Source organism: Corylus avellana, chromosome ca8 (genome assembly GCF_901000735.1).
Source record: "Corylus avellana chromosome ca8, CavTom2PMs-1.0".
Classification (NCBI taxonomy): Eukaryota; Viridiplantae; Streptophyta; class Magnoliopsida; order Fagales; family Betulaceae; genus Corylus; species Corylus avellana.
In genome coordinates this window covers 22,211,303-22,224,392 of record NC_081548.1, presented here as the reverse complement: position 1 = coordinate 22,224,392, position 13,090 = coordinate 22,211,303, and the positions used below count along the sequence as shown (strand labels likewise).

The 13,090-nt window shown below is 32.5% G+C and overlaps 2 protein-coding genes across 3 annotated transcripts in view; both read left to right on the top strand.

The window, feature by feature from the left end:
* The window catches only part of LOC132189806 (probable rhamnogalacturonate lyase C), a 10,871-nt gene extending 2,027 nt beyond the window's left edge, over window positions 1–8,844 (top strand). The window contains exons 7-20 of the mRNA XM_059604601.1: window positions 3,412–3,533; window positions 3,650–3,709; window positions 3,970–4,089; window positions 4,186–4,305; window positions 5,042–5,183; window positions 5,338–5,508; window positions 5,763–5,918; window positions 6,145–6,251; window positions 6,708–6,798; window positions 7,166–7,307; window positions 7,394–7,550; window positions 7,833–7,949; window positions 8,270–8,396; window positions 8,516–8,844. Of these exons, the coding sequence (XP_059460584.1) occupies window positions 3,412–3,533; window positions 3,650–3,709; window positions 3,970–4,089; window positions 4,186–4,305; window positions 5,042–5,183; window positions 5,338–5,508; window positions 5,763–5,918; window positions 6,145–6,251; window positions 6,708–6,798; window positions 7,166–7,307; window positions 7,394–7,550; window positions 7,833–7,949; window positions 8,270–8,396; window positions 8,516–8,785 (1,902 nt within the window). The 3' untranslated portion in view covers window positions 8,786–8,844. The remainder of the gene's footprint in view (window positions 1–3,411; window positions 3,534–3,649; window positions 3,710–3,969; window positions 4,090–4,185; window positions 4,306–5,041; window positions 5,184–5,337; window positions 5,509–5,762; window positions 5,919–6,144; window positions 6,252–6,707; window positions 6,799–7,165; window positions 7,308–7,393; window positions 7,551–7,832; window positions 7,950–8,269; window positions 8,397–8,515) is intronic.
* A 1,866-nt stretch (window positions 8,845–10,710) lies between these two features.
* The window catches only part of LOC132189393 (probable rhamnogalacturonate lyase B), a 7,429-nt gene continuing 5,049 nt past the window's right edge, over window positions 10,711–13,090 (top strand). For both annotated transcript variants that reach the window (XM_059604125.1, XM_059604124.1), the window contains exons 1-5: window positions 10,711–10,800; window positions 10,881–11,002; window positions 11,174–11,233; window positions 12,056–12,175; window positions 12,267–12,386. In XM_059604125.1, the coding sequence (XP_059460108.1) occupies window positions 10,762–10,800; window positions 10,881–11,002; window positions 11,174–11,233; window positions 12,056–12,175; window positions 12,267–12,386 (461 nt within the window). In that variant the 5' untranslated portion in view covers window positions 10,711–10,761. The remainder of the gene's footprint in view (window positions 10,801–10,880; window positions 11,003–11,173; window positions 11,234–12,055; window positions 12,176–12,266; window positions 12,387–13,090) is intronic.

Below are 13,090 nucleotides of genomic sequence, written 5' to 3'. Positions count from 1 at the left end.
ATATAACTATAAGCAATTATATATATATATATATAAAATTCAAAATTGTTCAAAATTGTTAATTTTCTTTTTTTTGTTTCTTTCAAAAAATGGTTAAATTTCTTTTTCTTAAAAATGTTCAAAAAATACATTAATACTTCAATTGTGATTATAAGTAACACATTGTTGAATCTAATGTCAATTACTTAATTTGATATTATATAATCATATAGTCTCATTAAATTATATCATATGATTCATATGATTAATTATTTAAATTCTTATCATATTTACTTATAATCTTTTTTCTTTGAATTGAACTTAATATCTAATTGTAAATGGTAATGTTCAAACTCCTAAATCCTAAATTCCTAAAGTATCTAATAATGCTTTAATTAAATTGTAGACTTGTAGTTATAAGTAATATATTGTTTAATTCAATTGAATCAATTGTGATTATCATTGTACATGAATCATATGATTAACTTGTAGACTTATGACTTATGACTTATGTCATATTATATATGTGTTATTTATTATTATATAATCATATGATTTAATGATCAAGTCATCATGTGATATAATCATATCAATTATAGTGATAATATATAAATTACTAAAATTATAATGATAATACATTAATACTTAAATTATGTTTATAAGTAACACATTGGTCATTGCTTAATCCAATGTCAATTACTTAATTTGATATTATACGAATCATATCATCATTGTACATTAATAATATGATTCACTTGAAGTCTTGAATAAAGTATTTGAATTGTCATTGAATCATATGATTAACTATTGATATTATACATTTATATTATCCATATACATATGTAGACTTATATAGACTTATATGTTTATAACATACATTGGAAATAAGTTTCTAGATATTTAATTGTTGTATTAGTATGAATTAGTATACTTATGAGTTATGTCATATTATATATGTATAATTTGTTATTATATAATCAAATGATTTAATAATCAATCTCATGTGATATAATCATATAAATTATAGTGGTAATATATTAATACTCAAATTGTGATTTAATTATTTTTTTAAAAAAATTGTGATTTAATGATCAAGTGATTATATGATATAATCATATAAATTATAGTGATAATATATTAATACTCAAATTGTGATTTAATTATTTTAAAAAAAAATTGTGATTTAATGATCAAGTGATTATGTTATATGTATAATTATAAAAATATATTATATAAAAAGGCGGTTAGCGGTTAGCGGTTACGGTTAGTAGACCCAATAACCGCTAACCGCTAGGCGGTTATGGCGGTTAGGCGGTTAGCGGTTAATGCGGTTAAACGGTTAGGCGGTTGGCGGTTATAGCGGTTAGCGGTTAGCGGGCGGTTAAAAACAGCCCGCCTTTGCACCCCTACTTTGAGCAAGGCAAGATTTAATTTCAATAAAAGTTTACCAATTCTCAAAAAAAAAAAAAAAAAAAAAAAAAACCAATTTACCCCTAATTTATTTTGATAATGAAATATTTGAGAGAATATTGGTCGAATGATTTTGAGTAATAGTGCAAAGTTTTTGTTAAAAGGTTCGGATTAATGGTCCAAAGGCGAATCCTCCTGTATTTTCATGTGGGCCTATTGGGAAGGATAACACAATTGCGAGGCAAGGAATTTATGGGCTTTACTGGCTGTACAATGTGGATGTACGTGGCACTCAGCTATTGGAGGGAGATAATACTATTTTTTTAACACAGCCAAAAAGCACTTCCCCTTTCCAAGGACTCATGTATGATTACATTCGTTTAGAGGGTCCCCAGAAAATTCAATAAAACTTATTCATTCTTTATAAGAACTCGTGGATATCAATTTTAAAATTATATATATATATATATATATATATATATATGCAGCTTTAGAAGAAAGATTTCGCAGGCATAATTCAGAATATATTCTCAGAATATTATGAGCGATTATGGTGATTATCAGAATATATATATATTCTGAATATATTCCAACAATTCTGAACACGAACCTTAAAAGAACACGATACGTACGCAGTGTTTTCTCTTTTTGCTTCACTTTCGATCTCACCGCGCGTGAACCAGAGAGGAAACAGAGTGACCCCATCTGCCAATTAAATAAGAAAAAAGGAAGAAGATGGCAGTAAGCAGGAAGACAAGAGAGTGCGCGCCCAAAAAAAATAAATTGAAGTGGAAGAGAGAAACAGAGGGCGAGTGGATAAAAGAAGAGAGACAAAGAGGAAGACATACACGAGGCGTGAAAGAGAGAGCTTGTTTGGCCAAGTTAAGACAAGACAAGTGAGGGACGGAATTTAAGGAGGAATTTGACGGACAAAGATTTCCTCGAGGAATTCTATGTTTTTTTTAGAATTCTAAATTATTGTTTTATGATCAGAAGAGTTAGCTTCAATATGGTGCTGCTTTGGCTTAAAAGAGAGCATGCTTGTGACTGTATTGTATTGGATGTAAGCTTGAGCATGGCCTTACTTTAGCTTGGCTTGTTAGGCAATGAAGCCTCTACCAACCCTGAGGTCACCGACCACCAGTTTTAGTAAGACTAAGAGGCCGTTTGAAATGATACTATGACATAAAGTTTTTCTTATAAGTACGTTTTAATTATTTTTAGAGAAAAAAATCAAAGAAGTAATTTTTGAATTTTTTATCAAACGGACTCATTTCTGCCTGAGAAATAATAAAAATCATTTTTCATTCCATCTTTCACCAATCTTAGTCGGGTGATGGGTAAATTTACCTTTAAATTTGTGGGAGTGATAAATTTGCAAAAAGAATGGTCAGAAAAATATTATATAACATAACTCTATTTTGCTTTGTACACATTTTTATGTACTAAAATTTACTTTTAAGTTGCTTAACACAATTTAAAACAGACTCTAAAAAGCCCTTTCGTGATCTTCATCCCTTCCCCGTCCGCTGTTGTAATCTCAGAGAGAGAAAAAAAGAAAAAAGTAGAAGCATGTCACTCATAATTCATGATTTGAAGTGTTGGATCTTTGCTCATAGTGTCTCTTGCACGTCTACGACACGACAACAATGGGCATATCTTTCTCTCTAGTTCAAGTAAACCAACCCAAACACTCTTCAAAGTGTATAAAACTTCCATTACCGGCCAGACTGCAGGGGCAACACATATAGATGACCAAGATTTTCTCTAGCTTTTTATATATATATTATTAGTATCACAACCTAAATCCATATCTTTTGCTCGATCTGCAGAAAAAAAAAAATCCCAGGGAGATAACGGGGCCTCGATCGCCATGTCTCTAGGGGTGCAACTGCACGTTGGGGACAGTCATGTAAGTCATTCATTTTTATGAAATATATGGATTTAACGGTTCAATTTAGTTTTATCTATTTTATTAAGTAATATATTATATATTATTTTAGATGAGGCATATTTGTGCAGGTGATAATGGATAATGGCATACTACAAGTAACATTATCAAATCCAGATGGGATTGTTACGGGAGTAAAATATAATGGCATCGACAATTTGCTTGAAGTTCTTAATGAAGAGGTTAACAGAGGGTAAAAACACGCCATTAAAAGTGATCTTGATTTATTTTATTTTTTTGGGGGGTTTTTTGTCGGTGATTATGTGATGATTCATATATAATTAGCTATTTTGAATGAAATATGTGTAGGTATTGGGACCTTGTATGGAGTGAAGCTGGAAGTACAGGAACAACGGGTATATTCGATGTGTACGTTAAATGCCCCTAGTAGTGTCTTTGGCTCCCTTGTGCTTAGCAATGAAGCAAAATGCCTATGTTGTTTATTTTTATTCTATACTGGCAAAAAGTATTATTCCCATGAATAATGTTTTCCTCGGTTGGAGAAAATTATTTTAATTAATCTATTAAATTGATATTTATTATAATCTCACTTGTATTAGCTAGCAGTCTAATTTGCTTCAATATTTCTATTATTATCAAGAAATGATGATTATACACCATGCATGCAGGATTAAAGGGACAAGTTTTAAGGTTGTAGTGGAAAGTGAGGAACAAGTAGAGATCTCATTCGCAAGGCTGTGGGATCCCTCGCTTCAGGGGAAGCTCGTGCCCTTAAATATAGACAAAAGGTGCACAATTAATTAATTAAATTAAATCTGATATTATTAACGCGATTTTATGCAACAATAATATTTGATGATGATGACAAGTACATGATTTTTCAGGTTTATAATGCTACGTAATTCCCCGGGCTTCTATTCCTACGCCATCTACGACCACTTAAGGGAATGGCCTCCTTTCAACCTCCCACAGACTAGGATTGTTTTCAAACTCAGAAAAGACATGTACATATTTTTGCCTTTATATATCATCTTATATATAAATAATAATAAAAATTGCATTTTTATTTTATAATTATTTCGCAATGCTAACACAATAGTCTCATTAACCAAGCCTAAGATCAGTTCTTGTTCAAATAATAATAATAATAATAATAATAATAATAAGGGTTAATTGGGTCTACCACAACAACATTATAGAATATTTGTAGCATAAAAAAGTGGTATATATGCTCTTGACCCTCAATAGGATTGTGCATGGTGTTAGGTATTACATGCAATAGAATAACTCTAATTTAGACCATTCATTTTAAATGAACGGCTTGAATCGCGACAACACATGAGAGATAGAAAACAAGTGGCATAAGGAGTGGCAGAACCTCTCCGGTAGCCAAAGAGATGGTTTGACCACTTTCAATGACCTAGTTATAATTAAAAGTAACCACGGTTACAGGAATGGTTCAGCCACTCTCAATGAGTGGATTGAAAGTGGTTGAACCACTCATTTGCCCCATGTGCAAGTCACACATTCTCTCTTCTTCTTCTTCTTTTTTATTTTCCTTTTATATATATAGTCATAATTTGGATTGCTCATTTAAAATTAGCGTCACAAATTAAAAGTATTGCACCCTGTCTAATTCCTTGGTCCTAAATGTGCCTACATAGCTTACAAGTTCGGCTTAGAGGAAAAAAGAAATCTAGGCACAAGGACCCATGCTCATATTAATTCCTTATTATATAGGTTTCACTACATGGCAGTGGCGGACAACAGGCAAAGATACATGCCTCTTCCAGATGACCGGTTGCCAGAAAGAAGCAAAGCTCTAGCCACCCCAGAAGCAGTTTTGCTTGTTAATCCTGTAGAGCCAGAGTTCAAGGGGGAGGTAGTACTTTTTTCTCTTTTTTAAATTTTCTCTCATTTCCTCTGTGATTTTAAATCCTCGTATGTTTTTTTTTTTTTTTAAGAATATAGTTAGAAAGATAAATCATTGAAACTAATTTATCCTAAGACTAATTTCCTTGCATGTTTAATATTAGGTGGATGACAAGTATCAGTACTCATGTGAGGACAAAGATCTCGGGGTCCACGGATGGATCTCCATCGACCCACCTGTGGGGTTTTGGGAAATCACACCTAGCGATGAGTTTAGATCGGGTGGACCCATTAAACAGAACCTTACTTCCCATGTGGGGCCCATTAACCTCGCAGTAAGTAACTAAAATAAAATGTATTAGACTATAATTATTTTACATATTTATAAGATAGTACAATGCCATGGCATATGGGTAAAAAATTAAGCAATAAAATTTGATAAGTAAATTTAATTATTTAGTAATAGACATGATAAGTGTTACGTGAACTATCATATTATTATATAGGCATTATGAGTTAGAAGCAATTGCTACGATTAGTTATTATTTATAATGACATTAAATTAACCTGAACTAATTGTTTCAACCAGATGTTTCTCAGTGCTCACTATGGAGGAGAGGATCTTGTATTGAAACTGAAACCAGATGAACCATGGAAGAAAGTCTTTGGCCCTATCTTTATCTATCTTAATTCTGTATCGGGTGAAGAAGACCCACTTTGGCTTTGGGAGGATGCTAAAAATCAAGTTAGAACTTTGAAATTGAAAGTTATTATGAACAGATATCTCCAACAAATGTGAAAGTCTTTGTGGAGCTCATCTGACCGAATAAATTTCGAGCAGCTTGCTCTTTGCTCGGACGAATGAGCTAATAAAGACTCTTTAATATTTGCTTTTAAACAAGAAGTTATTAGAAATTCAGATCCAACCTTTTGACGGACAAGCACTAATTTAAACTTAAATTGTTCTTCAGATGAGGATTGAAGTTGAAAACTGGCCCTACAATTTTCCGGCTTCTGAGGATTTTCCATCGTCTGATCAAAGGGGCAGGGTTCGTGGTAGATTACAAATCCGAGACAGGTAATCCAATCACCTTCGGCTAGGGTTAATTTTTTACTTTACTCTTAATACTTTCGAAATAATAATCCCCTTTAAGAGTGGGTGTCGAGTTAGCTCCTAAATTTCTTTTGATGAAAATTATTTTTAACGAAAGCTTATTGGTTAATATAGTAGCATTACCATATGGGTCATAAATAAATATGAAAAGTAGCATTATTCTTGGTTAATATAGTATAGTCGGTGCCCTAACGGCTAAAATATAATATTTTTCATGGTGTCATTAAAAGACTTCTAAAAGTATCAATTTTCCCTAACACTTTTTAAATGCTTGCACCTTTTGTCATTAATTATATCTGTGAATTTAATCTACAAGAATCAACTCTCTAGTGAAAGTATTTGCTCCTAAAACTACATTTTTCATCTCTTATTTGGCCACATATATATAGGATGGAAAAATTTATAGCTCCCCTTGCCCAGGTATTTAAGTGATGAGTGCATTTCTGCAAACTCAGCTCATGTGGGCTTGGCACCACCTGGAGACGTTGGATCCTGGCAAACAGAATGCAAGGTGACCTTAGTCTTCCTCGTCAATTACCCATGGCATATGTTAATTTCTTCAATTGTTTAATTAGAGTCGTTTGACATTGTAATTTCGTACGTCAAATACACATTTTTAAATAAAATAGCGAAAAATACAAAAATAAATCTACATTTTTATTAATTATAATGAAAAACAAAAATCAAATATGTTAATTAAATTTTATTAACCGCCTTTTGAAATCGCTATTTTATTTTTTCAAGTTGAACGTTTTGCAAGCAATCTCTTTTTCTTTTCTCCTATTTTTTTTTTATTTTATTTTGTTTGGTTATGTCAAATAAAGTAATTTTGGACTATTAATATTACACTTCAAGTAACAGTAAATTCTTATTTTCAGGGTTATCAATTTTGGACAAGAACAGACGCAGATGGTTATTTCAGCATCAACAATATACAAAGCAGTGATTATAATCTTTATGCATGGGTTCCTGGTGTTGTTGGTGATTACCAGTACGAGGTTGTAATTACCATAATTGCAGGTCCTGTCCTTGCTTCTAATGAGTTTTTATTAGTTCTCATCATGTTTATTCATTAAAATTTTGCAAGATTTTTAACATGTAAACAGGTAGTGATATTGATGTGGGTGATCTTGTATTTGAGCCTCCAAGAGATGGCCCGACTCTATGGGAAATAGGCATCCCAGATCGCTCTGCTGCTGAATTTTACATTCCCGATCCTGATCCAAAGTATATTAACAAACTTTTTGTGAATCATCCTGACAGGTTAGTTACTTTTTTGCAATTTTAAGGATTATAAAATCAAATGTTAGCTTTATATTGCCCGCCTGGGTTAACTTGAATGGTCCAATCGTTTGGTTTATATCATGAAATCGGCCATGTGAGTCATCGTTAAACCAATACATGGTTCTTGCGGGTGGGACAGTAATGGGTCTTGAAATTACCTGCTTTGAACGGTTGCATGTGATTTTTATAATAAATTTTTTTTAAAAAAAAATGTTAGCTTTATATTGAAATTATTATTTTTTAATATATATATATTGGCAGATATAGGCAATATGGATTGTGGGAAAGATACGCAGATTTATACCCGAATGGAGATTTGGTTTACACGGTCGGTGTTAGCGACTATCACAAAGATTGGTTCTTTGCTCAGGTTACCAGGTACAACTCTTCCCACGTGGGCTCTGCCTTGTCATAAAGATAAGCCCATCTTTTATATGATGGTTTTATTTATCTATTTAAAATACAATTTGTCTCCTTTAGTATGACAAAATTCACATCTCCTTGTGACAGTTTTCATCTAACATGCAACTCAGTCAGTCTATAGAATAGCAATTAGAGAAGAGAAAATGTAATTAACACAAATTTACTTTAATCCAATTTGTAAAAAACTTTGTCCACCATATCGCATGTAATAAGATTTTGTTGTATAAAAAATTAAAAAATAATAATAAGATTTTGTTGTCTAACTTGTATGGTAGGAAAATAAATGAGGACACATATCAAGCAACCACGTGGCAAATCAAGTTCAAACTCTACCAAGTGGATACAACCGGAGCCTATAAACTGCGATTGGCACTTGCAACAGCTCACGTCTCTGAATTACAGGTGTCCTTTCATGATTTATTCGTTATTAAATATTTACTATCCGAACACTGCCCGACCCAAATCCCGACTACCCTGACACGTATATTTATACCTTCTTTCTTTTGCTCTTTCTATGAAAGGTTCGGGTAAACGATCCAGAAGCAGATCCGCCGATATTTTCAACCGGAGTAATTGGACACGACAACACAATTGCTAGACATGGAATCCATGGACTCTACCGGCTGTACAACGTTGAAGTAGCCGGCAATTTGCTTGTGGATGATGGGGATAATACCATTTTCCTGACACAGACACAAAGCACCGGCCCTCTCCAGGGGATCATGTATGACTACATTCGCTTTGAAGGCCCACCGTCCTCATCAAATTCCATTAAAGAAGTCTATATTTAATTGGTGTCTTTTAAGGGACATTTGATGTAAAAATAAAATACATGTAATAAAAACATTTGATAAAATTAGGGTTCGACCTTCTATACCGCAATTTAGCATTTAAAATTGTGTGTTTGTTTTTTTTTTTTCTAGTCCAACTGAACCATAATTTAACCTAGCTCTACCAAGCCATCAATGAAAATTCAATGCAGTTAATACTAATTAGGCATATGTGAGAATTATCCATTAATTGCTTAGATTCGAACTTACACCCCAGTATATGCTTCGACCACTTAAAAATTTATTTGGACCATTGACTAGTTCGCTTCAATATGGTGCTAGCTGCTTTAGCTTGAAAGAGAGCATGTTTGTGACTCTATTGGAAGTAAGCTCGAGCATGGCGTTACTTTAGCTTGGCTTGTTAGGCAATGATGTTGCGTATAAGCTTTAAATATTATAACCACTTTCTCTCCCTCTACCCAACTTAGATTGGAATTATATTGGGAAATAAATTTGTTATATATATAGAAATAGCCCATTTTTTTTTAAATTACATTTTTACCATTTTTAGAGTAAAAAAGTCAAACAAATAATTTTTTTTATTTTTTTATTGAACAGATTCATTTCATTTCTGATTGTGAAATGATAAAAATCATTATTCATCCCCATCTTTCACTAATCTCAATACAATGGATAGATAAATTTATCATTAAATTTGTGAGACTCACATGTCAAGCGATGAATTTGCAAAAATGATGGTTGGGATAATAATGTATAACATAACTCTTTTTTGCTTTTTACACATTTTTATATACTAAAATTCCTTTTTAAGCTGCTGACACAATCTAAAACAGACTATAAAAAGCCTTATATAGCTCTTTTTTTTTGAGATTTTCACCCTTCACCGTCCCCTGTTGTAATCTCAGAGAAAGAAACAAAGAAAGTAGAAGCATGTCACGCATAATTCATGATTAATTTGAAGTGTTGGATCTTTGCTTATAGCGTCTCTTGCACGTCTACGACAACGGTGGGCATATCTTTCTCTCTACTTCAAGCAAACCAACCCAAACACGTACTCTTCAAAGTGTTTAAAACTTCCATTTCCAGGACTGCAGGGGCAACACATGTATAGATGACCACACCATAACTGTGGAACAAAAGTCTATAAAAGATCAAGCAGACAAAAACCCAAGTAAAAAAAAAAACAGGACAAACACAAAGAAATTCAAAGCAGAAAAGCAAAATACCCCAAAACACAAGTAGCAGCGGAAGGAGGCGGCAGAAAGGAACACCGAAGAAGCCACAGACAAGGGAGGACTATGTGTGGAGGAAGAGGAAACTAGTATCTCAACTGTAAAATTTTACTGATTGAGATAATGAAATCTAATAGACCAAATATATTTATATTTAGGGTGAAAGTACATGATTTTTCAAGTGTTTACAAAATGACTCAACCCATTATGGATTTAAAAATAAAATGATTATGCTAGTTCACCCAAAAAAAAATAATAATAAAATAAAATCACAATACTATGTAACAGTTTCAATCAACTCTTAAATATTTATCATTTTTAACCATGACTGATTCGAAAGTTAAATGAAACAACCACATCAACATTATGATATATTGATAGAATAAAAATGTAGTTTAACTATAACATTACTCAAATTGTAAATAACACATAAGTACTAGCTATCAGCCAAATGGTAGGCCCAAAGATGAACTTCGTTAAATACAAGCATCTATATAAACACATAAATCATGATTTGAAGTGGACGCAGGAGCTTTTGCACATAGCTTCCCTTGCTTGCACGTCTACAACAACAGTGGGGAGTGAGCATATCTTTCTCTCTAGTTCAAGCAAACAGACTCAAACACTCTTCAAGTGTATAAAAATATATATTATTAGCATCAGAACCCTAATAGAGATCTCTTGCTCTGCAGAGAAAGCTAGACAAAATAGGCCAGGGAGATAAGGGGGCCTCGATCGATCGCCATGTCTCAAGGGGTGCAATTGTATGTTGAGGACAGTCATGTAAGTTAAAGTCATTCTCTCTTAAGTCTTATGTAATATATATATATTTCATTTTTGATGAGACATATATATTTGGGCAGGTGATAATGGATAATGGCATACTCCAAGTAACATTATCAAATCCAGATGGAATTGTTACGGGAGTAAAATATAATGGCATCGACAATTTGCTTGAAGTTCTTGATGAGGAGGTTAACAGAGGGTACGTAAAGACCATTAAAAGTGATATATATTAATTTCTTTTCTTTTCTTTTCTTTTTTGTGGGGAGTGGGGGAAGTTGGGAATTTTGTTTATGTTGATTGTGAGATGAACACCAGCGTTGTGATTATGTGATTCGTACGTACTTGGCTAATTTGAATGAAATATGTGTAGGTTTTGGGACCTTGTGTGGAGTGAAGCTGGAAGTACAGGAACAACGGGTACATTCGATGTGTACGTTAAATGCCCCTAGTAGTGTCCTTGGCTCCCTTGTGTTGTGCTTAGCAATGAAGCAAAATGAAGTTGTTTATTTTTAGGGAAAAATGAAAAATTAGTCCTTGTAGTTTACCTGATTTACAATTAAGTTCTTGTAGTGTCAAAATAAACTCAAAGGTCCCCAAAGTATGCCAAAAAAATAATTTACTCCCTACAGTCAAATTATGTCCACTAATTTAACAGATTTTGTTAGTGTAACACTAACTTAAATATAACAAGTATCACAATTTTATTGATTTTAACGTTTTATGTTATCATAATCTGTTAAGTCAGTTAATGAAATTCGACCCTAGGGACTAAATTATGTTTTTGACATACTTTAGAGACCTTTGAGTTTATTTTGATAATACAGAGAGTTAATTGCAAATCAAATAAACTACAATAACTGATTTTGCATTTTTCCCTTATTTTTATTCCATATTGGCAAAAAGTATTATTCCCATGAATAATGTTTTCCTCTGTTGGAGAAAATTATTTTAATTAATCTATTAAATTGATATTTATTATAATCTCACGTGTATTAGCTAGTCTAATTTGCTTCAATTAATATTTCGGATTTGGCTTACGTGCTGTTATTAAAATAACAGCATATACGCTGTAGTTTAATCAACAGTTAAGATTGAATTTCTCAAAATCTCTTTTCATTTTCTTTTTCCTATTAAATGCTTCTAAAAGTAAGTCAACTTTAAAATTCAATCTTGACTGTTGATTCAACTACAGCATATAAGCCGGATCTATTTATTATTATCAAGAAATGATGATTATACACCATGCATGCAGGATTAAAGGGACAAGTTTTGAGGTTGTAGTGGAAAGTGAGGAACAGGTAGAGATCTCATTCACAAGGCTGTGGGATCCCTCGCTTCAGGGGAAGCTCGCCTCCTTAAATATAGACAAAAGGTGACCAATTAAATAATTAAATTAAATCTAATATTATTAACGCGATTTTATGCAACTATAATATTTGATGATGACAAGTATGATTTTTCAGGTTTATAATGCTACGTAATTCCCCAGGCTTCTATTCCTACGCCATTTACGACCACTTAAGGGAATGGCCTCCTTTCAACCTTCCACAGACCAGGATTGTTTTCAAACTCAGAAAAGACATGTACATAATTTTGTCTTTATATATCATTTTTTATATAGAAATACATTTATATCTCTCATATATATATATATATATATATATGCTCTTGGCCCTCAATCGGGATTGTACACGGTGTTAGGTATTGCCTAACTTAGACCATTCATTTTAAATGAACGACTTGAATTGCGACAAAATATGAGAGAAAAAAGAAGTGATGCACAGGAGTGACCAAAACTCTCTTATAGCCAAAGAGGTAGTTTGACTACCCTCAATAGCCTAGTTAGAATGGCCAAGGTTATGGAGATGGTTCGGCCACTCTCAATGGGTGGGTTGAGAGTGGTTGATGAACCACCATTTTGCCCCTTAATTGTGCACATCACACCTTCTCTCTCCCTCTTTTTCTTATGTGTTGTCGTAATTTGGACCGCTTATTTAAAATAAATAACACAAATTAAAATTATTGCACCCCATCTAATACCATATTATAAGAAGGGAAATTATATCTAAAATCCTTAGGTAAACGCGTTTTTATTAAAAACTCCCTAAGTTTTTTTTTTTTTTTTGAAATTTAGTCCTTAGGTCACTCGAAACTACTAGAAAACTCTCTACTGTCAATTTTTGTTAACTTCCGTTAGTCTACTCAAAACTCACCGTTTTATCTTATTAAAATATTATTTTTTTTATTAATTTAATTTAAAAAATTCAATCTTAAAAAAATAATAAAT